Here is a 23,697-nt window from a genome sequence, read left to right on the forward strand (position 1 = left end):
AAATATAGATACAGAGCTTCATGTGCGATATTGCACTGATTTCATGAACAAGCCTGGTTCAACGCCAGACCAAGAGGGTCGAGTTCAGGTAGGATGATTATAGGTGGGCAGCGGTCAGTAGAAGCGGATAGTAAAGGGAGGCCTTGCTGTCTGTTTTTACGACGACAGGTCGCCTTGATTAATGAAGGTGATGCAGGCACACAGGTTGGGGATAGGACATAGCAGTTAGGGGTATATCGTGTTAGGCAGAGGTTACTTAGTAAAATAACGATAGCTGGGTAGGTTTGAATTTGACTCTGTAGGTGCTACTAACACAAATACTGTCACATTCACCATCGCACCTCTCCTCCAACACACATACACACTGACACACTCAGAGTGTGTAAGACCACGAGTGAAGGAGAGGAGATGTCTAAGGTGACTTCAAGACAACAAACATAATTTTGTGTGTGTGTAACAAAAAGATTTCCCGTTATTGGATTCTCATTTAATCTTTGTGCAATACACATATTTGAGTAAACAGACAAGTATGTTCCGAGTTTTGACAGTTTATTGAAGCACCCAAACCTTAAAAATGTCAAGGAGCAGACACTGTTATATACAGTGTTGTCCATAGGAATGGGAATCCCATGGGACGTTTCCCATGGGACGGGATGGGATGGGACAGCACACATTTGTATTTCCCATGGTAGTCGATACTTGATATTGCAAAATAAATTTACTGTTATTTCATTCATCAATGATTTAAATCTTTCCTCTGAATCATCTATTGTATGTGAAGTAGCAGGAATTATAGAACAAAGCCGAAAAGTGGTTTTCAGTGTTGTCCATAGGATTGTTAATACCATGGGAATCCCATGGGAAACATTCCGTGGGATGGGACGGGATGGGACAGGCATACATTGCCATGGGACGGGATGGGACGGGATAGAAAAATATGTCCCGTGGACAACCCTGCTTATTGAGGGAAAAACGAGTGTTTCTTGTCGGACCACCAAACACCGGCAAAACACGGCTGCTGACGCTGGTCGGCAAGAAATGGTTTACAAGCGGCCACGAGCTGCACGTGTTCTGCGGCAGCGCATCGTCGTGTAAATCACTGAAGCACACATTTCGCGAAGATTTGAGATCAACGTCAGTTAACAATGAAAATGGCAAACGCTCTCCTAGCAAAGTCAATGTGCAACATCTTAATTTTAGTAAAGAAAAGGAGATAGACGAAGCTATGAAAAACTTAATAGAGCAGAAACGGGAGAAAAATGTTTATGTGATTGCGGATGAAGCTGATGTCGACGGGTACAACACTTTTATTACATTTTACACACTATAATTTAGGTCAGTAGTATTGTTGTTGTTGCCTAACTGCAAAGCGTCTAACTGATTTTTCACCTACCTCCCATAGTTCTATAAGTTTAACAATGGTGCACACTTACACTATTCCATTTACATTGTAATATTAAATCATTACCAACACTCCCACTAGTAGTAAAAATTGTTTTTGCTACAAGTTTTAATTCTAAAAAAGAACATATAGCCTGAACTAGAGTAGACAAGTAATTGCCGCTCAAGGTCTAGTACTCTAACTCTCATAATTCAATCTTGCTTTTGCAGTTTTCTGTTCTCTAATTTATAACTTAATTCGCAGGATCTGTAAAATAGACAACAATTTATAAACATATCCGTTAAAAGAAAGCTGTTAACTAACTTGACAGTTTTTAACCACCAAACTATTTCTATCGAGGTAGATTTATTTTGTTTTTCCTGTTTCTGTTGCAGAAAATATTTCAGAAAGTTCTGCGAGTCTCTCAAAAGGAAATGTTCAGATGTCCATCTGTGGGCCACAAGCAGAAAAGCCAAGACAGCGGTTGGTGATTGGCAAGTAAAGACCTTCACCAGACCTCTACACTGTCCGCCTGCTGTGGTCAGAGAATGTTTGCCACCTGAAGCCAGCTACTGCTCCCCTGAGATTAAAAACACACGACTGAACAACTTCTATCCCACAGATGGTCCACCAGTGAAATACTTCTACCATAAGAAGGAAAGCTCGCATGACTGTAAGGAATGTGGAAAAGAAGTGGCAATATTTCTTACAAAGCATCTTATTACTCGAAATGGTATGTTGGATCGTAATCTCTAATGTGCGCACTTTTAATAGAGACTTGAAATTATTTTATCTGAACAATAACAAATGACAAGTATGTTTGTTTTACAGGATTACTTGACAGAAATAATACATATGTTCTTTTTTCTTTTCAGACAAAAGTGTTGCCCAAGACGATGTTTTATCAGGACCAAGTACAACTAACGGAACAGAGATAGCATTTGAGAAAAAGTTTTCCTTGCTTCAAGACAGAGATCTTTTAGTCTTATTTGAAAGTGGTATGAAAAAAGGAGAAAGGTTTGTAGATGGACTGGGGGAATCAGGTATTGCAGTGAACACTGTGAGAGCTAAGGACGACGTGGATGACATTGTAGAAGAGACTGGCAGTGCATGTGCCATGTATGTTGACCAGCTTTGTAGGTACAGACCCAGGAGGAAAATCGTGGTGTACGTGGAAAGCAGTTCCCCACCATCTGATCTTTACTTGAAATGGCGGGCGATGACGAGCTGCTCATCACAGTTAATTGTCGTTAGAAGGAATCGCTAACAGTGTTTTGTATGCCTTTTCTGTCCATTTTCATGTCCTAGAATGTTATACAGAAATACGGTTGATGACTTTGCTTTTTTTAAAGTCTAAAATAAAGTCAGCTGTTTGCACTTTTAGCTACTGCATTTATGGCAACTGTAAAAAATCTTGAACGTTTAAATTTAGATTTCATATGCTACATTCTTTTAGTTACAAACACAATAGTTTAGCGATGTTACTAGAGCATTTAATTGTATAGCTTACAAAAATTTCCAAGTTATTTATTTCGTAATCGTTCAGATGTCATAAGAAACTGCCTTTTTCTATTTAAGATCAATGCAATTTATTGAAACATAAATTTTGAACTTTGTAGATGTTTTCCCTTGTTTTTTTCGCTTTATTTATGCTAGTAACTTAGCTACCTATTGCGAAGGTGAGCAACATGTATTAAAAGCAGTAGCTTTAATGTTTAGCAAATACTTCTTTTTACATTTGTTTAACATCGCCATTGCTGCTTACCTTTTTTTTCTTAAGCATGCGCCTACATTAAATAAAAACTCTCTTTTTGTGTGACATTAATATTTGTACGTAGACATGTATAAATGTAGGTCTAACTTTCCTTCAGAATTACTGAGATTGTCAGAAAGGTTGAGAGCAAAGATTTCATGCATGACCATTTCTAACGCAGAAAGACCTCGCGTCATTTTCATAAGAAAGTTTAAATATTTGTGTGCTTTGACACCTTTAAGGTAATCGATTTTTAACAGTTTTAATTTCTTTTAAACTACAGCTAATAAAACCATCAGTTTCATTTTGTATCTACTTTCCAAATACAATACCGTTTTTCTGAGACTAATTCTAATCACTTTCTATTTAATTACTTTGTTCCTGCAGCGGAGTGGCTTTTCAAATAACCACAGATGTCGGTATATCAGGCACTGTTGCACTGTTGGCTGCTTTGTCAGGAATGTTTGTTTTATACTGATGCTACATTTACATCAACTAGTATTTTTACTGTATTTTTTATATTAGATAGTTTAGCACTTCAGAGTGGTGTCATATTTAGAACGGAGCCAATTAGTACGACCTAAGTTCTTGTACAGGATACAATATCCACTGTAATGCAACTCAAAATTACATAATACTGTACAATACAGATTATTTGTTGGTGTGTAACATTGTTTTCTTTCCTGTCGTGCTGTAGTTTAACCTCTTCTTAATTTATTTGTATGACATTTGAGACAAGCAACTGCTTAGGCACTATATATACACATATAAAACATCTGTCACACGGATTAGAATGACATATCAATGAACACTAGCAAAGTTGTCTGTACTGCTATCGTATACTTGGTGTGCTGTAGCTATCGTGTGTATGTTATGATAAAAGCTCTTGTGCAATTCTGGATCCATAGACAGCGAAACAGGTTTAATGATACGTGTCGTGACATGAACTGTTAATTGTATTCACTGTTGCACATAAAATACTAACTACTGACAGTGAGCCACAGTCTGTTACCCTGCAAGTGTGTCTCTGTCTTTCTCTTCCCCTTTCTCTTTTTCTCTCTCTCTCTCTGTGTGTGTTCGGTTTTTGTGACAAAGAAGGAAAATATACTTACTAATAAAGAAATGTATGTGTGCTCACTGTTGATTGACTAATTGATTTTGGCTTTTCTTTGAATGGATGTATTCATCCTGATGTTCTTGTTTGTCTAAGTTTAGTTATACATGCACCTGGGATTGTTATTTCATTTATGTGCTAGGTTTAAAAGCAGCTTTGTTGATTAACAAATAATTCCTTTTAGCTTTTGTTTGCAGCTTCTATTGCTTACCTACCTTAGGGCAAAGGCGTAACACTAAACGGAATAAAGGTCTCATCCCTCTCTCTTCTAGGGTGTGCAAATGCAAATAGAAGTGTTAGTGCTTGTATAAAGACATGAATAAGCAAGGCTATACACGTTGTGTCTGTTTTAATGAGATTCTCAGAAAAGAACGGGGCATGGTTTAGGAAAAATCGGAAATATCCGTTTCCAAAATTAAACTGACATCGAGTCATATTTGTAGGGTGCTGACCGTGTACGCTTAAAGGTTGCTGTAGTCAGACACCTGTAAGGTAGGTCTATGCGATAGTTTTATTATCTGTTTACTTACAAAGAACACAATTACGAACTTTGTTTCGCTTCTACTTTCGATAAGTAATTGCATATTTCCTGAACAACCCTTAAAACATTTCTAACATAACGATCAAATTCCCGGGTCGTTGATAAAGGAATCGGTTGATTGGCCCTTACAGGTATTTTAGATAATTATAATGAAATATTACTTAGTATGGGCAATCACCTCTACAGTTTTACATTCTTATGTCATATTCGCACAGTTTATAGCATTTTAATATATTTTTAAATGTTTACATATACGTATATATAAAAGAGCGGCTTGGCTGACGACATCTAAGAACAAAGCTCTTGTACAACATATACTACTGACTGATATTTGTCACTAAGCATGTAAACAACTATGTGAAAAGTGTGTGTAGATAGGTTTTCTTTAGTAAAATAGAGTTTGTATACAAGTGTTACCAAGTGAACCTCGTAAAACCAGTAAAATATTAGTCATTTGTGTTAATTTCTTCACATAATTACGGAAGTGACTAAAATAATTGATTTATAAGGAACATTTAATTCATCAAATTATGACATTAGGAGATGGATAAAGTTATGTACATGCCGTGTAACGATATCTCTAAAGGTAATTGTTAAGCTTGCAGTCAACAATCTTCTGTACAGACTACCAACAGATGAAACATTTAAAAACAAGGCTGTATAAAGAGACTAATAATAGTGTAATAAAACGGAGTAACCTTCACTAATTTAAATGTATCAAGATGTGCCTCCTTTTTCTGCCTTCATTTCGGACATCTGCTCTCTTTTGCATATCTAAGGGATGATCTCAATAACAAAAAATGTGAAAAATGAATGTTACTATTATGCTGACTGATCCGCTTTCGTTTTTTCTTTTTTTTAAACAAAAGAACATCCGCTAATCGCGGTTACTAAAAGCCTTGTAGCGCCAATCCCATGTATAATTTTCATGTGCAGTTCGAGCTATTATTCTTCTGGTGTGTTATTTAGTGAGTTTAGTCTTACATTCACCCCGTTGGGTTTTTACTTTCCTACGATCTACTACTGACTAGAGCTTAGCCGACCTTGGAGTCCACAAATGTCTCCTGCTTTTTGCAAAACAGAAATGTGTTATTTTCGTCGTTGGATTATGCAAACCAATTTCTCCCTACTCTACTATGTCACTCAGTTCCTTATAAATCAGGGGAGGGTGGGGGGAGTTTTCGAGGTACCTGAGTAATTGAATAGCAGACCTGACTATTTACACCATGAAGTGGTGCTTCTCCCACACTCACAATAGAGGACCTAACGGGAAGGAGGTTTTTGAGAAACGTGAGTCACCTGAAAGTGACCGAGCCCACCTACATGTTGCAAAGGTACTTTTCCAGTAATGGAAATAACAAAAAATAGAAGGGGTAACCCTTTCGTGTTGTGGTGAACAGGGTACAGGCACTGTATTTCCCCGCCATTACTCACACAAGATCCTGGGACACACGTGTCACTCGTGCCTGGCCAAGTCAAGGCAAAGAAAAGGGAGTCCAGGGTGAAGTAAGGAAATATTGCCTTAGATAAGGTTTTGATATCTTTTGGATATATAAACAGGTCAAGTAACGTGCTAAACACTGGTAGTGTACATTGTATATTGATTTTGGTAATATTTACAATAACGTACTAAAACATTATGTAGTAGGATGTTTAATACTATAAAAAGACACATTATAGCACTCGTAACCCTGGACAGTTGGTGTGAAACAACGTATTCTCCTTACTTGTACTTGAAAAACTTCACTCCTCTACCCGATTCTGTATGTACTGAGAGCGGTCCGGTGGCGCAACGGTTAGCGCCTGTCACCAATACAGTGAAGGTTGGCTGCCCTGAGTTCATTTCTCGTCTCGGGCACGCTGTTCTTTCTCTGCACGTGGCATCTGTTTACAGTGCTGACTGCTTGCCGTAATATAGCCTTAGTTGCTGGCACGGCGTAAAACACCAATTTCCCCCCCCTCACTTGTGTGTTTTGTTATACTATGCAAAGTCTTGGCCAATATCTAATCAATGCAGGGCAGTGTATGTGTACGTGAAAGAAAGGGACTGAGATATAAGGAACAGGCGAGAAAGAGAGTGTGGATGTGCCTGTACATGTATGTGGAAGAAGTGGGTGTATATATCAACAGTGCGAACTTTAGCGTATGGGTGTATCATCAGTAAATGTTGAATAAGTGGCGACCATCATCAAGTCAAAATCCTACTGTACTATTACTTAGAAAATGAGCGAATTGCTCTCCTAAAGTATGGGGTCTAACAGTGTACCTATGACGGGAATATATTTATAGAAAAGTTGTTATCAGTTGTTTGAATAATCTAAGGCCGCTCAATATTTTCTGTCCTATCAGTAAGCAGCTACGGCACTTGAAGATCGTCTTGTCAGCGGTTGTCACAAAGTTTTCGTCTATTTCGTCTTATAATATTTTGATGTGAAGCTGCCAACATAAACGATTAAAGTCAGGTAAAGTTTTCGTCACCTTTATTATTATTACGAGTACTTGTTATGCGCCTGTGATCTGCAGACACAGGTCGCCCCAAGAGGGAAAGTTGTACAGGCCTGAACTTGTTTAACTGTTTGCAAGTCTCTGTGTGGTTACGGGATCAGAACGAAGGTAAGTGTTAAAAAAAATTATCATGAAAATCACGAAACTTTTGACTTAGGTAAATCTACAACCATGCCTTATAATATAAGTCATTGCATATATTGGATTTTGTCGTTTGATTAGTCCACGTGTGTACGGTTAAAAAGACCGGTTGTTCAACCTCTTTACAGCAAACGGTTTGTTCATATCTGAGTGCAGTGAATGACCTTTATCAGAGATTTTATAGTATAGTTAGATGGTTTTGTGGTCTAGGAAACACAGGCCTTTTCCAACAAGTGTAAGGCTTTTATTACTGCGTAAGATATAAACATGAGGGGAAATACAAGATAATAAACATGTTAGGACCGGTTAGATTGTCATACTTACTATGGACATCAGCCTTCGAAGGCTGTGCCGTGCTTATCATTCAAGGTAAAGTCGTTGCCTTGGATGGTGATATGAACTACACACAGCTACACACATCTAACAATAATTATCACCAAGTATTCTTTCATTCATAGATAACTATCGCTGGGATTCTTCTTCCTTTATGGCTTAGGGGAGATATTTAATACTAGCATCGCCTTTCCACTTTTCATTCCTTTCTTTGTTCTCAGATCAGCATCCGCATAATAAGAAGCAATATTTTGGCAAAACAGTAGGCTCCTAAAACATCGTCGAATGATTTTGTGTTACCATCGCATAATCTGACTCCACACAAAAACAGGCTACATTACTCAAAACATACAATGTGACCGAAAAGCTTTAATTTATTCAAAAATGACCATAAAGTTACTTTAAAGAAGTAGCTGCTATTCATTCGCACTACACGCGCGGTGTCCACGTGTTTCTGCTCCGATGTTTGTGTCGAAAAGAGTGCAATGGTCGGCCTCATAGCGCTTGGTGGATTTTATGAGCATATTGTTCACCAACACAACTTGCACATTTAACATTTAATAGCAAACTTGAAATGTACGTTCTACCACACAGTACCCACTGCAACACACACACACACACACACACACTCACGCGCGTGTACAAGTATTTACTGTGTAATTGCTGACAAGACAACATAGGAAAATGAAAAGATATAGTCTTGCGTTCACAGTTTTTAAGTTATATATCCTGGCTACAGCAGAAGTGAGTATGGCAGTGGGAAAGATATGTAAAGGTAACACCAAGCAGAGTGTTTAGGGGTCATAATAATTACTGAGATAAGACACTTTTGAGTGTAAGGGACATAACTACCGTCGCCTAAAGAAGACAAAAGTATTAGTATAATTAATCCGTCACTAGATATGGTCTCTTTACTTCCAAGGGATAACCCTTTATGTTATATGGATACTAGTAAATGTTATACAGTTTATTATATGTGGTTTGTCAACTTTATTCCGTTACAGTAAGATGTAAGACGCCCTATATTTGGCTTCGTCTTGATGTTAGTCATCAGTTCTGTGTTATAAGATATTTACTGTAACACTCCTTTACAGACAGGATGTTTGCTGTAAGAATGAAGAAAGGACAACCCCTGCACCTAAGTTCTTCTCCGATGCTGTATGTTGTCTGGTTGTTTCTCTGTCTGCTGACTGTCCGAGCACAAGGTAAATCACACTTCTAAATATCATTTGAACTTAACAGCGTGTCCAGAGGTGATCCTATTCGTTTACACTCAATACAGTCTGTGTAATTTAGAGCAGTCCTACCTAGTTTGCCAATGCTTTTGATGTGATTTTCTTGTTATGTCATATTTTATTGTTTCATTTTTTATATTTAGTAGACTAATTTTTCCTCGACTAAAAGTCTTACTGTATATTTTATACATAGAGTATAAAGGATATCCGATGTATCGTTTTTTTTCTGAAGATGATGTGGCTGAGTTTTTAATTCAACGATGTAACACATAAAATGCCTTTAAGCCGAGTCTCAAAATTTGAGGGCTGTACTTTGTCTAAACCGCGACATGTAGAAAATTAAGTCCCACCCTTTTCTTCTACCAAATTTACCTTTTCTCATCAATCAAGTAAAATTTATCCTAAAAATCTTTTTGGTGAAAACAGGAGCTTGTAAGTTGTCTGATAAAGATTCAGAACGACGACATACAGCTTTCCAGTCGAATGTACCAACTCCGAGATTTTGAAACCTTTAAAAAAATAGTTTTGTTAATATACATTTACAATCATTAAGAGCATACCACTCATTCTTTAAGATTGTTTTTAGTTCTCGCAAACAATAAAAGAAGGTCAGTTACTGAGATATAAACATGGGAACTTATACTTTGTCTTCACAACTACATCAGTTGTATTGTTACAGACGGCAAAGTCACGTGCTCTGTACCACCAGTGGAAGAGTTTCATGACACAGTACTGACATGTCACTTCCCCGACGACCTGAGTGTTTCCAATAAAGACTTTACGGTCTACCACTACAGAAGCAATGACAGTCCAGGTGATTATCAGAATGATTTTAACGACTTTATGTTTTTTTTTCTTTTCTTGTCCTTGCCAGTAATGAATCTGTTTGAGCTAAGAGCTAGTATGAAGAATGCACACCCTCATCAAATTTTAATTTTTCCTTATGAAACAGGATTTATAAAATTTTAAGCTAATTCATGTCAATTTTAAAAAAAGCTGATTGTAATTGCTTTGACAAAGAATAACACAAAGGAACTGCAGAACATTAAAGTAGTATTTTCATTGTGTACAGAAGCTGTACTAGACTGTTGGTGGCTTAGGGGTGTTGTTCACTGCTCCATACACCCAGACTTTGTGTACAACAACATCGTCAGCCGGACACTGAGTATTACAGTTCGTCACGTGACGACTAATCACACCGGCAGCTACGCCTGTCAGATCGCCAACTACGACCCCAGGTTCTTGGAGATGTGCGAGTTGATCATAAAACCGGGTAAGTAGGTCTCTAGGGTCTAACATAGTTTAAATAGCATTAAAAACTGATTTATGGGGGAAACCGAACTGACGTTTTAGATAAAACAGCAAAATGGTTTTTTTTAGTAACAAATTCATAGACAAATTTGGCAAAATGTGGTTAACGTTTAAATTATGATGTAAACAATCTTATCCTCTGATATGCAATTAGAAAAGAAAAAAATCTTGCAGTGCCTCTAAAAAGAGGGTGAATTTAATAGTAGAGTCTGATGTCAACGTACGAGGCATTTAAATTAAGTATATACTGGAAACTATACTTTTGAAATGGCTCATTACGGACCAACCCATTTAGGAACATACTAATTAAAAGTAACTGATTTTGTCTTCCTTTAAATCATGTATTAGCTTTTTGTTTCCATATAATAAATTTGTTTCAGGTGATGATTTTTATAATAAAAAATAAACGCAGTGAGAAATTTTTACATTATTGATAATGCAAAAGGTGTATTTAATGTATTGAATCTTTTAAAACCCGTAAATGTTCATAAATCGGGAAACTATACAACTAAACTCGACGCGCTGATCAAATAACTTTTTTCAACTTAGATTAGTGTGTTTCTGAAATATTTAAAAGGTATTATATTTGACAACACCAGAAATAAACTTTTTACAGGCATAGAAAACACATGCTCTATTACTAAAGAAGAATCGCAATCGAAAGGAACTCTGACCTGTTATTTTAGCGAAGACATTGGAAAAACACAGAGAAACTTTACTGTAGTCAAGTCTCATGGCCAGAGCATGACAGGTGAGTCACAATTGATGTTAACTTTTAATATATTAGTTCTACTTAGACTATAACTAGTTATAGCTTAAACGTTTATTGAGCTATTAAAATTTAGGTCGATTTTCTATTTTCCCAACAGTTTTAACATACGTTCACGATTTAAATTTAAATTTTGCTTATCTATTTTTATCTGCATGCAAATTCTTGCCTTTTGCTGCAAAGAAGTATATTTCAAGCGGTTTTTTTTTCTTTTGAAAACGAGTACATGTATAATCATTATCTCAAAATGTAAGGCTGTGTAAAACTGTCCATTGTAACAGATTCTTTGTTTTCTCTACACTTTTCATTTTAATGCTAATTAATTTTGTTATTACTTTTAGCAGCTTTAAATACATTACTCGGTACATTTACTATTCCTGACATGCTTTTTTTAAAATAAAAAAAATGTGATACATTTAATAGTTTGTTTGCTCTCACAGCTGAATACATAACTAATTTTTTCCAGCGATGCTAAAAACGTCTTGTTTTTTAATTGTTACAGCATGAGATTAAAAATAAAATAGATGTGTTGTAAACAGATGGCTATTTATGTATCTTTATGTGCAACAGAGGTCACTAAGTGTTGGTGGGTGGATGGACATAATCACTGTAAGTTTACCGATGGTTACATCAACATCTCCAGCGTGTCATCCTATTACACTGTTTTAATATCGGAAGTGAAAATAGAGAAAGAAGGAAACTACTCCTGCTGGCACTCAGGATCTGACACTAACCAGGTGAATTCGTGTCTCCTTCACCTGTCTGAAGAAGGTAATGGCTAGTAAATAGATACACAGGTTTATAGGATATAAAAATTTTCCTAGACAAAATATGAAAGCACTCGAAAATAAAATTTTTTTTGGATGAAATTTATGTTTTCTAAATGAACAGGTTAAAGTTTACATCTGTAGTTTTATTCCAACAGGAGTAGACGAAGAGCAAAGTAGCGGCCTCCTGTTGATCGTGCTGATACCAACGTTGCTGGGTGTAGCTGTAGTAGTAGCTGTAGCTATCGTCTTATTTCTGAAATACAGACGGTAAGTCTGGTGGTTTATCTGTGCAAAGTTGTAAAGCTGATGAGATCATTGAGTAGATGAAGTAGACTTCAGTCAATCTTTGGATGTTTAGTTTAGTATAATAAGTCATGAGGTGGACTTTCGTAATTCACTTTTTAAGTCAAATTTGTGGAAATAAGAAAATATTATACCCCCTATTGATGATTTTATTATGTTTGAACTTAGTTTAATATAATAAGTCATGAGGTGGACTTTCGTAATTTACTTTTTAAATCATACAATAACCTATTGCCATAAAAACTTAAAGTAGAGACTACTGTTAAGTTATCGCTTTTTCTCTTTCCTTCTCATTTTTTCCATTTCTACATTTCTTTTACCTTATCTTCCTGAGCTTACCAAAATGGATTTAAAAGTAAAATGTGCTTTGAAATGGTGTAGTCAACTACCTATTTTCTTTAAAAGTATTCCATTAACCAATAAAGTTTGTAAACTAATAAAAAAAATGAGACAACCTTTACTTTTATGCCTAGAACGAAGGAAAAGTCTTTAAATCAAGATATAATTTTCCGTAATAATATGTTTAAAGAAGTAGATTAAAAGGGATTGCATATTTATGTTTCAGAAAATGTTTTTCGTCATCTAAAAAACACACCGAGTCTGAGAACCAGCAGCAATCTACTCCTATGTTAAAGGTCACAACCTTTTGTTTTCACTTTAATTTGTCAACCTAAGTGTTATACATCCATTTAACGCTAATCTGTTCGAAGATCACCATTACTAGATGGACCGTTACCTGCCCCATCGCCTTGCGTGCTCGAGGGTGCGGCTTTTCAAAGGGTTTGTCTTTTTAGAAAGATTTAGATTTTATTATTTTAACGTTTGCTTATGTATTTCATATGGACTAACTCACATCCTGTTATGTACTTTTGTTTCGTTATGCCGCTGAAAACGATCTTCCTGCTCCAATTTTTATCTTTAACCCTCCGCTACTTCTTCCACCACGTGGTACAACTTATAAACCAACGCGCTGTCCTGGCTTTTACAGTCAAACATACCACACCACCACTCCCCCCTCTAACAAAAGTAAAATACACAAAACAGCAACTATTATCAATTCGATGCCAGATACCTGTAGCCCCGCCGCCAGACTACCTGTATACACCTTACTAAACTGTTTTAAGGGGCTCATCCAGGTCATGTCTAGTAATCGTCAAAGAGGACACGACGCTTCCCAGCGGCAGAGCAAGAGGTCTGACAAATTGACAGAAAAGATCCTGATTATGATTTATTTTGCCTTCCATGTGAACCTCTCCTGATCGCTGTCGCGGTGTAACACGGGCAATCTCCTACGTCGCAGGATACCTCTGTCGTCCACCTAACGATAAAAAGAGGGCTTAGGGAGTTTACAAAGCCCTTTGATGAGTCTACATCCTCTGACATAGATATCATCATACTTGCCAACTTAAGCTTCCACTATAACTCCTTATGAGACCAATATGTCAAAAGTCTGATATTACTTTTACTTTTGCACGGGATGGTGCAACTAATCGAATAACCGATACTCAATCAGAACCATTTCAGTGGTTGACTGACAGTGCTAGATAACATCCACTCTAACGCCCAAGGAACTACCACCCAGTCTCCAAACTTCTTTTGTTATTCAAGATCTTGGAGAAAGTCGTTCTTCGTCAGCAGCTACAACAGTTTGACTTGTACTTCTGGAGCAATTTCAGTCGGCCCATCGTCAGCTTCCATTGGTTGAGACTGCTCTGGTACTGGTGGATTTGTTATCTGCCTGTGACCGCGGTCAATTATCAGTCCTGTCTGTGCTTGATCTGTCCGATGCTTCTGACACTTTAGAGCAACACAATATCGTCCATCGGTTTTACATTCCTTTGACTTCTCTGGCACAGTCCTAGATTCTACTCTTCACACCCAGTCAGTGTCTTCGACTTTGCCTCAAACATGCTGCTAGGCGTCATGGGGTGTCTAATAGTTTAGTCATCGAGCCTGTCCTGTTTATTGCTTTTGTCCAGCTTGCAGTATCACACGTGCTCTGACGATACTCAGCTACTAGCATCTGACAAACTCCAAAGTCTAATTACCGGTATTGAAAAAATCTCTTGATTCCATTTGCATTCGTCTACATCACTCTTTCCCTCTGGATCCAACATTAATTTCTCCTAGTCTGTTAAAATGCTTGCATTTAATTTTGACACATCCTTGTCCGAGAATCATGTCAAGTTAATTTGTCTATGAATCTCGAAATGCGTTTGATCAGTTTAATCACACATCTCCAACAAGCAGTTCGTAAGGATAAGTGTTTTTTCAAGGCTTGACTAAGGTAACTCTCGGTTCATAGACCTACAATAATATACAAGAATATAACTAAAACCAGAGGCGGCGTTAGGAACCGTTAAGAACACGCGAGGCCTGGGGCCGACCATGTGCGCGGGGCCGGGGTAATGGAGTACGTGTATCAATATCCCTATTGATATGATGCTGGAAGCACTGATTTATATACAGTTAGATAGGTTGGATCAATTTCGCGAAATAACGCACGAATTTAGTGTTTTAATTGTTCGTAACCTTTCACACAGTTTGTGACAGAAGTGGTTTTTCTTAAAGCGAAATAATATGGCGACGGTAATTTAATAAACTGCTTGTTATTATTGTCGGGTTTAAAGTTAAGACATGGATTCAATAATTTGCTTAATTAAAACTTAGAAGTGTTTACTGAACGTCAATTTTTTGTCACAACTTGTTTAACACAGCTAGCAATAAGTCATAAAGATGACCTCGGGGCTGAAGCGCAGGGCCCCTTCGAGAGCGGGGCCTGGGGCGGCCGCCCCATTTGCCACCCCCTCACGCCGTCGCTGACTAAAACACCATCACTTACCAATGAAAAGAATACAATTCTTAATGCACTTCAAACTATAGAGAAAGATGAAAGACTTCATTATAATAAAAAGGTATCTTGTCCAGAATTTAAAAAGACTAGACTTTTATACATATGTATTTACATGCATTACTTAATGTTTGTTACATTTTTATAATTGTTTGTTATATTGCATTGAGTATGTGTTGTTTAAGTATAAAGCAAGTTAAGCATGTAATGTGTTTATGGAACATAAATGTTATACTTAAAAAAAAACTTTATATTATAGATATGAACCAGCTGCCAAATAAAATGCCATTTTCGTAATATTAGTATTCAGTTTTCTGCATAAAGGATTATTAAATTGACAAACATTTGTTACATTCGATGACAATTAATATAAGTAGTAGATGTCCAAACAATATTTGAAACAACTTTAAATTTTACCTTTTGTTTTATTTAAAAAGGTTTATCATTTTTACAAGAGATAATCCTATATATCAATTGAACAATATATTGTATGTGTTGCACTAAACAGGTATCGATGCACATCTTGGTGGTTTTAAAACAGATAATTAATAACGTCTTTAGTATTGATTACCATCTTATATTTAAATAAATATAATAATAATCTCCATAAAATACTTTAATGTCTTATGTTTGCATAGACCTCACTTATGAAAAAGGAGAAGAAAGAAAGAAAGAAGGTGACAGAAGATTTCCAGGAATATCTGGAGAAATCAGTCAAGGACATGTACCCAGACATCACGGGAACATTCTATTTTGTGCCTCCCGTGTACTTCAACAAAACTCATTACAGAAAGAAACTCGTGATTGGAGAAGTCACGTGGGTCCCGGACACTCCTACTGACAATGACGTCAGACACGATCGAGCCATGCAGCACGTCATCCACTGCCTACGTCACCTGGCGGAACGCAGACAGGAGAAAATGTTTGTGCTTACACAGTTGACCTTTGACGCCTATTTAAACAATGTAAGTACAGAGTATGTCACACATCGTCTGCCCACTGCAGACAGCAACATTAGTAACAACATTGACCTCCTCATCATCCATCAAAAACATGGCGTGTTGGTGGGAGTGGTGAAGACCGTCAGTGATGACGATGTCAGAGGTCAAGACAATGAAGAGAAAGCGGGTGAAATGATAATTCTGCAGGTCAAAGAAGGCCTTCAACAACTGGATGAGGCCGTTTGTACAATGAATCATCTGACGTCAGACCAGAAATCAGTTAAAGTTCGAAAATTTCTGATGTTGCCCAGACTTTCTCGTTCATCACTGAACCGTGCTGTGGCCAGTCAACCTGACCAGGTAGTGTTACCTTGTACTAGGATTAAGTAGGTTACAGTTTAAGAAAATTTGGTAGGACAATGTTCGTGTCACATTGCCTCACTATAGGCTTACTGACCTTGGAGAAAAGTGGTTAGAGCTAATGGGAGGAGAATCGTTACTGTCACAGCTACTATTTAAGTCTGTATCACGGCAAAGCAGCAAGACTTAAACAACAGATGCCCTTAAGAGAAAGAACGAAGGGCCAGAGACGAGATCTGAGTACAAAATAACCAGTCCTCACTTCATAGGTGAAAAGCAAGTCTCTCTACAAGATTGAGCCACCGGACTGCGTAGTGGTTAAAGTATTAGGGACCGAGCCAAATGAACATCAAGAAGCTGGCATAATTAAGCACAATTACTTTAAATAGAATTATTTGATGCAGAATTTTTATCGAATCACTGAACGTTTGCTAGTTTTTTTTTTATGAAGAATGTAAAACTCATCGTAATTATTTTACCCACAGTAAAGTACAACTAATAATCATTATACTAATACTAATACGAATAATACTAATACTAATCCTAATGCAAATCCTAATCCTAATACTAACTTGTGACTTATATAATCATACTTAGGATGCTCTACTCGCCTGAAACACCATACACAGGACAGAAGGAAAAATAACTATGCAGACAAGCAATAAAAGACAATCATTTAAGAAACATAGGAACAAACAGAAAGGATTCAAAATGTCTTCAATCTGCAGAGGAACACGGGCTGGCGGACAAGTTAACTGACTTAAATCACAACTACTAAAAAACAATGTTTAAAAATGTAAGTAGTTGTGAATGTGGATCAGGTTAAACTCAAACTTAAAAAAAAAGTGCAAACAATGGTAAAATGATCACCTTTTATAGACTGATGCATTCAAAAATTGTATTGATTTTGATAATCAATCTAACATTTTACTTTAAATTATTAATATCTTATGTTAACAGTTTGCGAACTACCCCGAGATTGAGATGTCTCTATGTGCTGATGACCTGTCTGCTTCCAATGCTCCCTGGGATATCAGTTCTGACCACCTTGATAAATTAATTGAGTGGTGGCATAAGATGATGGACAAAACTAGCGATGACCACAATCTGACCACGAAACTGTACCTGAGACTGATATCAAGGTGAGATAATATCATATCTTGTATGTCGGATCTAATGTGCGGAAAACTAAGTTCATTTGTTAAACTGAGGTGGTTTGCTCTTTTGTGTTTCACATAAATTGAATCTAGACTTATTTGTGCACGCCCTTTTGTTTACATTATCTTTAGGTTAGTGTTTCACAACCTTAAATATACGAATTTAGTGTTGTATAATAGCTTACCTTTTAATTTTTTAAAACTATAGCACTCTATTCGTTTATTCCATGATGCTAAATTATTCAATTTTATATATATATAGAACGTACTGCTTGATGACTCTTTACACTCTATGTATAAGAACTTTAATAGAACAAAGTGGCCTTTCACAGCATTTTATGTAAAGGCCACTGAGTTTTTTTTTAAACCAGCTTAAGATTCAACATCAAAGCAATTGTTTTTCTAGTGGATGAGACTATAGGCTGTACTTAGTTTATATTTTACTGTATTGAAATAAATATAGCATGCAAAGAAGAAGAAAATGTCTTACTAAATAACCTATACCCACTATATAACTACATCAGGTAAAAGTCAGCAGTCCAGATGTGTAATGTGACCGTTGGCAGATGTCAAATATGCTGCAAATAAAAATTTATTAGCATACAACTTGTCACAGCAGTACTAGGCTTTAGGTGTTTCACATTCAATAAATGGTACACGGGTAACAATTACTGTAGCCTGATAGCAAAGCACTTGACTGACAATATATCACAAGATTAAGTGTCTCTATGGTCAGTGTTTTTTTCAGATTTTCAACCTGTAAAGGGTTAACGTTTTACCACTTAACTTTAAGCTCCTGCAAAACGGCATTCACAGCTGGCTGACATATAACTACCATAATCAATAGCTAAATGCTGTGAAAGATATCCCACCGTCTATCATGATATTAACTATGATGTTTTGGCTCAGGTTTTGTGGACCAGCGACTCAGCCCTCACTCCAAACACAAGATGATCCCTTCGTTTTGCCGAAGACTCTGGCGGAGGCTGTTTCAGTGACAGGAGACCTCTATAACCGCCCTATGCTTTCTCAAGACATGATGGACTTACTGAGGGAAAAAAGATTGTTTCTTGTTGGACCATCAAACACCTGCAAAACGTGGCTGCTGACGATGGTCGGCAAGAAATGGATAAAAAGCGGCCACGAGCTGCACGTGTTCTGCGGCAGCGCATCGTCGAGTAAATCATTGAAACACGCTTTTCGTGAAGAACTGAGGCCAGCGTCTGGTATCAATGACAATGACACATACTCGCCTAAAAAAGTCAACGTGGAACCTCTTAATTTTAGTAATGAAAAGGAGATACATAAAGCTGTGAAAAAGTGTATATGGATGAAACAAGAAAAAAATGTTTATGTGGTTGCAGATGACGTTGATGTCAACAGGTACAGGCTTTTTAAACTAGTTTTTGTACACACTTTTATTTAACCACTATCCTTTTTGTTGTTGTCAGTCTGCAAAGCTTGTAGTCGATTTTTCAATCACTTACTATAGTAGTATAGGTATTAAAATTATCCAGTTAATCAATTCCGGTCAAAATTCGGTGTTAAATCCTTTTCATCAGTTCACAAGTAGTACGGTAACTTTTTAATTTTGTAGGGAAAGTTAAAGCCTTACTTACGGAGGACATGCTACTGCTGCTGTATGAGTAGTACCCTTAATTAGGCTTATAGGCAAGGAAAATGTCACTCAAAAAAACGTTAAAAAAAAGCTAAGACGTTTTAGAGGAAAGAAGAAAAAATATATATATTATATATAACAATTTTTGTATGTTAATGCACCAGAAAAGGTAAAATATTTGTTCCTAAGGCTTTCCTTAAATTTTCGTATTTCTGTAGATATATAATCTGAATAGGTTAGGGGCCCCAATGGATCCCGCTTTTCAAGAGTGTCTCCTTTTTTCTTTTTGTTATGATTCGAAGAAAATCATTACACTTAATGAAACATGTATGTACCCTTTTTGAAGTTTGAAAACAAATCATTTACATTTTATTATATTAGCATTGTATGATATCAATATCGCTAGAAATGGAATTGAATGAGTGCTTGTTTCAGTGTTTATGTTTTACTTATAAAGAACTCACTATGTGACATCCTTTCCTATATACGCCATCTATAAGTGGTAATCGTACTAGAAGCATTAGCTAGGAGATATGAAAAATTAAGAAGCAATCATTCGCTTTACTATTTAGCTTAATTGAATATTATAGTACTACGTTTTTACGTTTGAAAACAAAAAACACAAATACACAAATGATCGAAATTATTCTTTTTAATCTTACACAATGTACATCACTAGTTTTCTAAATTATTTTAAGCTAACAAAGTCACCATAATTTAACTTTAATAGCAATATATCAGAGATTTTAAAACTGAAATATTATAATAATGAGTTGTATAGTCTACAAATTCCTTCAACTCTAGTCTCTTATAGTTTAGTGTTCTCTAATTTCTGACTTTATAGACATTTTTATAAAAAGAAATCGACCAAAATAAAAACACATGCTACTTTTCAAATTAACAAACACAACCCGTTGAGATTACAGTTTTCTTTAAACATGGAAATAGGTTAATATAAAAATTTATTTTTTAATGTTTCAGTATTTCGTATAGAATCTGTTTCAAAAAGTTCTGCGAGTCTCTCAAAAGCCAATGTCCAGATGTTCATCTGTGGGCCACAAGCAGCAAAGGCCAGGAAGAGGTTGACGGCTGGCAAGTAAAGACCTTCACCACACCTCTACACTGTCCGCCTGCTGTGGTCAGAGAATGTCCGCCACTAGAGGCCAGCTACAGTCTTCCTGAGGTTACAAACACACAACAGGACAACTTCTATCCTACAGATGGTCCACCAGTGAAATACTTCTACCATAAGGAGAGTGCAATTAGCTTGCATGACTGTAAGGACTGTGGCAAAGAAGTGGCAGTATTTCTTACCAAGCATCTTTTGAGTAGAAAAGGTAGGTTGTATCATAATCTCCAATGTGTCTAGTTTTTATGGAGTCTTAAAACATTTTATGTTTTAGACATCACAATCAGCAAGAATGTTTAGTTGACATGTTTAATTGACAAAAATAATATGTAGTTTTTTATATTTTTTTCAGACACAAATGTTGCAGAACACGATGTCTTATCAGAACCAAGTGCAACCAACGTAACCAAGATAGAAGCTGATAAAAAGTTTTCTGTCCTTCAAGACAAAGACCTTTTAGTCTTTTTTGAAAGTGGCATAAAACAAGAAGAAAAGTTTGTAGAAGGACTGAGGGAATCAGGTATTTCAGTGGACACTGTGAGAGATGAGGACGACCAGGTATGTCATTGTAGAAGAGACTGGCAGTGCATGTGCCATGCATGTTAATCAGCTTTATATGTACACACCCAGGAGGAAGATCGTGTTGTACGTGGAAAGCAGTTCGGAGCCGTCTGATCTTTCCTTGAAATGGCTGGCGATGACGAGCTGCACATCACAGTTGATTATAGTTCGCAGGAATCACTAATAGTGTTCTGCATGTATTTTCTGTCCTTTCCTGTCCTTAAATGATATAGCTGACAGTGAAAAATGATGGACTTTGTGTAAAAAAAGTTAGCTGCTTGCACTTGTAGTTGCTGTACTTATGGCAACTGTAGAAGTCTTGTACGTTTCAAGTTAAATTATATGTATTACGAATTAATGGTGTAGCTGTCTGTGTGAGGTGTCCCTATGAGCTTTGATGTGGTATGTGACCCCACCTGACCTGCCAGTGACTACCAGGCAGCTTTGACTAGAGCCGCCTACACCGCTCTAGCAGGTGTGTGAGCGCGTGACAGACGCAAGCTTGGTACCTGGAATTCTAGGTGTGAGAGAGCGCATGTGTAAAATGAAGATGCTGGATGTTTCTAGCTAACTTTTGCACAGTGTCTATAAGCAGAGTAAGTTGGAGTGAGACAGTATAGAGTTGAGCAAGCTATTGAGGGTGTGTGACGCCTTATATTTTGTTGGGTGAGGCGTGTGTCGCCATTAGCCAGGGGGTATATCTGAGGTCAAAGATGTGAAGCGCGTGTCGCTGTTGAGGTAGCAGAAGTCGTTGCTAGGTTAGTCTCGGCATGTGTCGCTGATTTGCCAGTGAGTATAATACGTGGACATTGTTGTACCAAACTGTAAATAAGGTTCTTTCGTTCGAATATCTTCGACTGCAAAGACTCAGTTTCTTTGAGAGGTTGGCACCATAGATAAAGGACCCGAAACGAGCCATTGACGACGACATAGGCACCTGGTAGTCATGCTTCGTCGCTTAATCTAATACGGAAAAACACTATCATAATTTTACTGTAACATGTGCTGATTAGGTCTAGTTACAATTAAAAATTGGTAATAGTGTTTCCTAGAGGATTAAATGTCGTAGTTTAACAATTTTCCCCCAAGTTATTTATTGATCTCGAAGTCGTACAGACGTCATACAAAAGCTGTAATTTTATGTTGAAGATCAATCACATTGCTTGAAAGATATGTTTTGGACTTCGTACCATATTTACTTCGTTTTACTTATGCCAGTAGCTTGGTTACTTATTAGTATACCAATATGTATTAGAAGTATCTTAAATGTTAAGTAAATACTTCACTTTCTATTTTTATGACGTTGACATTGTTTACATTCCTTTAGTCATGTGCGTAATCCTATACTATATCAGTGGTTCTTAACCGGGGTTCGATCGAACCCTAGGGGTTCGGTGAGTCGGTCTCAAGGGTTCGGCGGAGCCTCCGCCACAGAGGTCAAGACACACCCGCAATTCGTGATGATACGAAAGAAGGGTTCGGTGAACGTGCATATGAAACTTGTGGGTTCGGGACCTCGATCAAGGTTAAGAACCACTGCACTCAATGAAACCATCTCGCTCTATCTTTCGTTAGATATTTGTTAGTATTTGCTCATGAACATGCATTAATGTATGTTCCAATATTACCGAGATCGTCAAAATGGTTGAAGACAAAGATTTTGTAAGTAACCATTTCTAAACAAAAAAAAAAAGATATCACGTCATTTTATGAAGAAATTTCTAAGCATTTCTATATCTATTATAAAAGTATGTAAGATTTATTAAACACTCGCTGACAATAGACAGTATCTTTTTAAAAAGTATTTTTTCGGCATGTCTACTTCAACAGTATACAGTCAATATTGAGAAACAAGGCATTGAAGACTGACCTGCATGCTATCAAACATTAGGAGATGAGAGCCTAGTAATAGGCCTTCAAAGTCAAGTCTTCTGTCCCAATGGAATGTCTAGTTGCAAGATATTCCTCAATGGTTTTGAAACGCCTTACTTCTGCAGCTTGTCTAACTATATAATTATATCTATTTATCCTCAATGACAGCTGACAACCTAAGAATAACAAACATTTTAGCAACTTACCCGTCATCAGTTGCAAACAAATTTCAGATGCAAAGATTTTATTTTATGCACCTGAATGACAATAATAATAACAATTATCTATCTATTTTTTAGATTAGAAAGTTTAACTATTGGTTGTTCAAAAGTTACATAATCAAAACAAATTGGTAAAATTATAAGATGTGTTAAAACTTTTCGCTAATTTGTGATTGTAGCAATGTGTTGTTTTATGGAAATGTACATTGTACTATTATTGGTTACACGACTTTAGCTGGAGATGTATCTGTTTCATAACTCTAGTTACATCTGCATTTCTGATTAAATAATGAAGATACCTAAAATTGAAAGAACTTAAGTGCAATCTTTAGAGTTTAAGAAGAATCCATCTAAATCAAGACTTCCTTGTTCATCCCCTTCTTTTTCCACTTCCTGCTACAATACATGTATGACATGTGTACATTATGGTTATAAAACTGTTCCAGATACCTCATCCTGACAGTTTTATACAGATGATGCCTGCATGCACTCGGCAAATGCAGTACCTATTTACATCATGTTTAGCTCCACAGAGCTGCTAAATTTTTAAAATACACATGACTTAGAAAAGTTGGTTTGATGGGTATGTCGGAAGCATTTCTACAAAAGATTGTGCTACATAAGCAGCACTTTATGAGCGTAAGGGCTGAACCAGCTATTTTGCACATAATTCGCAATCTTTATTTTTATCCTTCAAATATCATTATAGATGGAAGTAACAGGTTCGATTATTTTTGCAGTCTTGTTAAGAAACCTGTAATAGCAGTATCAGTTTGCTGTTATATTATGAATATATCTATATTTACTCATGAACACATCCACTAAAAATAG

The 23,697-nt window shown here is 36.7% G+C and overlaps 1 protein-coding gene across 4 annotated transcripts; it reads left to right on the plus strand.

Annotated features, from left to right (window-relative positions):
- The first annotated feature begins 4,693 nt into the window (after positions 1 to 4,693).
- Positions 4,694 to 22,209, plus strand: LOC112575161. 4 transcript variants are annotated; one of them, XM_025256800.1, is made up of 15 exons: positions 4,694 to 4,740; positions 7,139 to 7,251; positions 8,863 to 8,973; positions 9,683 to 9,817; positions 10,076 to 10,276; positions 10,931 to 11,065; positions 11,654 to 11,854; positions 12,009 to 12,120; positions 12,722 to 12,791; positions 14,874 to 15,071; positions 15,646 to 16,308; positions 17,269 to 17,450; positions 18,375 to 18,848; positions 20,065 to 20,420; positions 20,565 to 22,209. In XM_025256800.1, the coding sequence occupies exons 3-15, from the start codon at positions 8,868 to 8,870 to the stop codon at positions 20,816 to 20,818; spliced, it is 3,087 nt and encodes a 1,028-aa protein (XP_025112585.1). In that variant the 5' UTR covers positions 4,694 to 4,740; positions 7,139 to 7,251; positions 8,863 to 8,867; the 3' UTR covers positions 20,819 to 22,209. The 4 variants fall into 4 exon arrangements, with proteins under 4 accessions (XP_025112585.1, XP_025112588.1, XP_025112586.1 ...); XM_025256803.1 differs by lacking the exon at positions 11,654 to 11,854; XM_025256801.1 differs by lacking the exon at positions 4,694 to 4,740 and having other exon boundaries at positions 6,716 to 7,251.
- Positions 22,210 to 23,697: the final 1,488 nt, after the last annotated feature.

The sequence above is a fragment of the Pomacea canaliculata genome, linkage group LG11 (genome assembly GCF_003073045.1).
Source record: "Pomacea canaliculata isolate SZHN2017 linkage group LG11, ASM307304v1, whole genome shotgun sequence".
Lineage (NCBI taxonomy): Eukaryota > Metazoa > Mollusca > Gastropoda > Architaenioglossa > Ampullariidae > Pomacea > Pomacea canaliculata.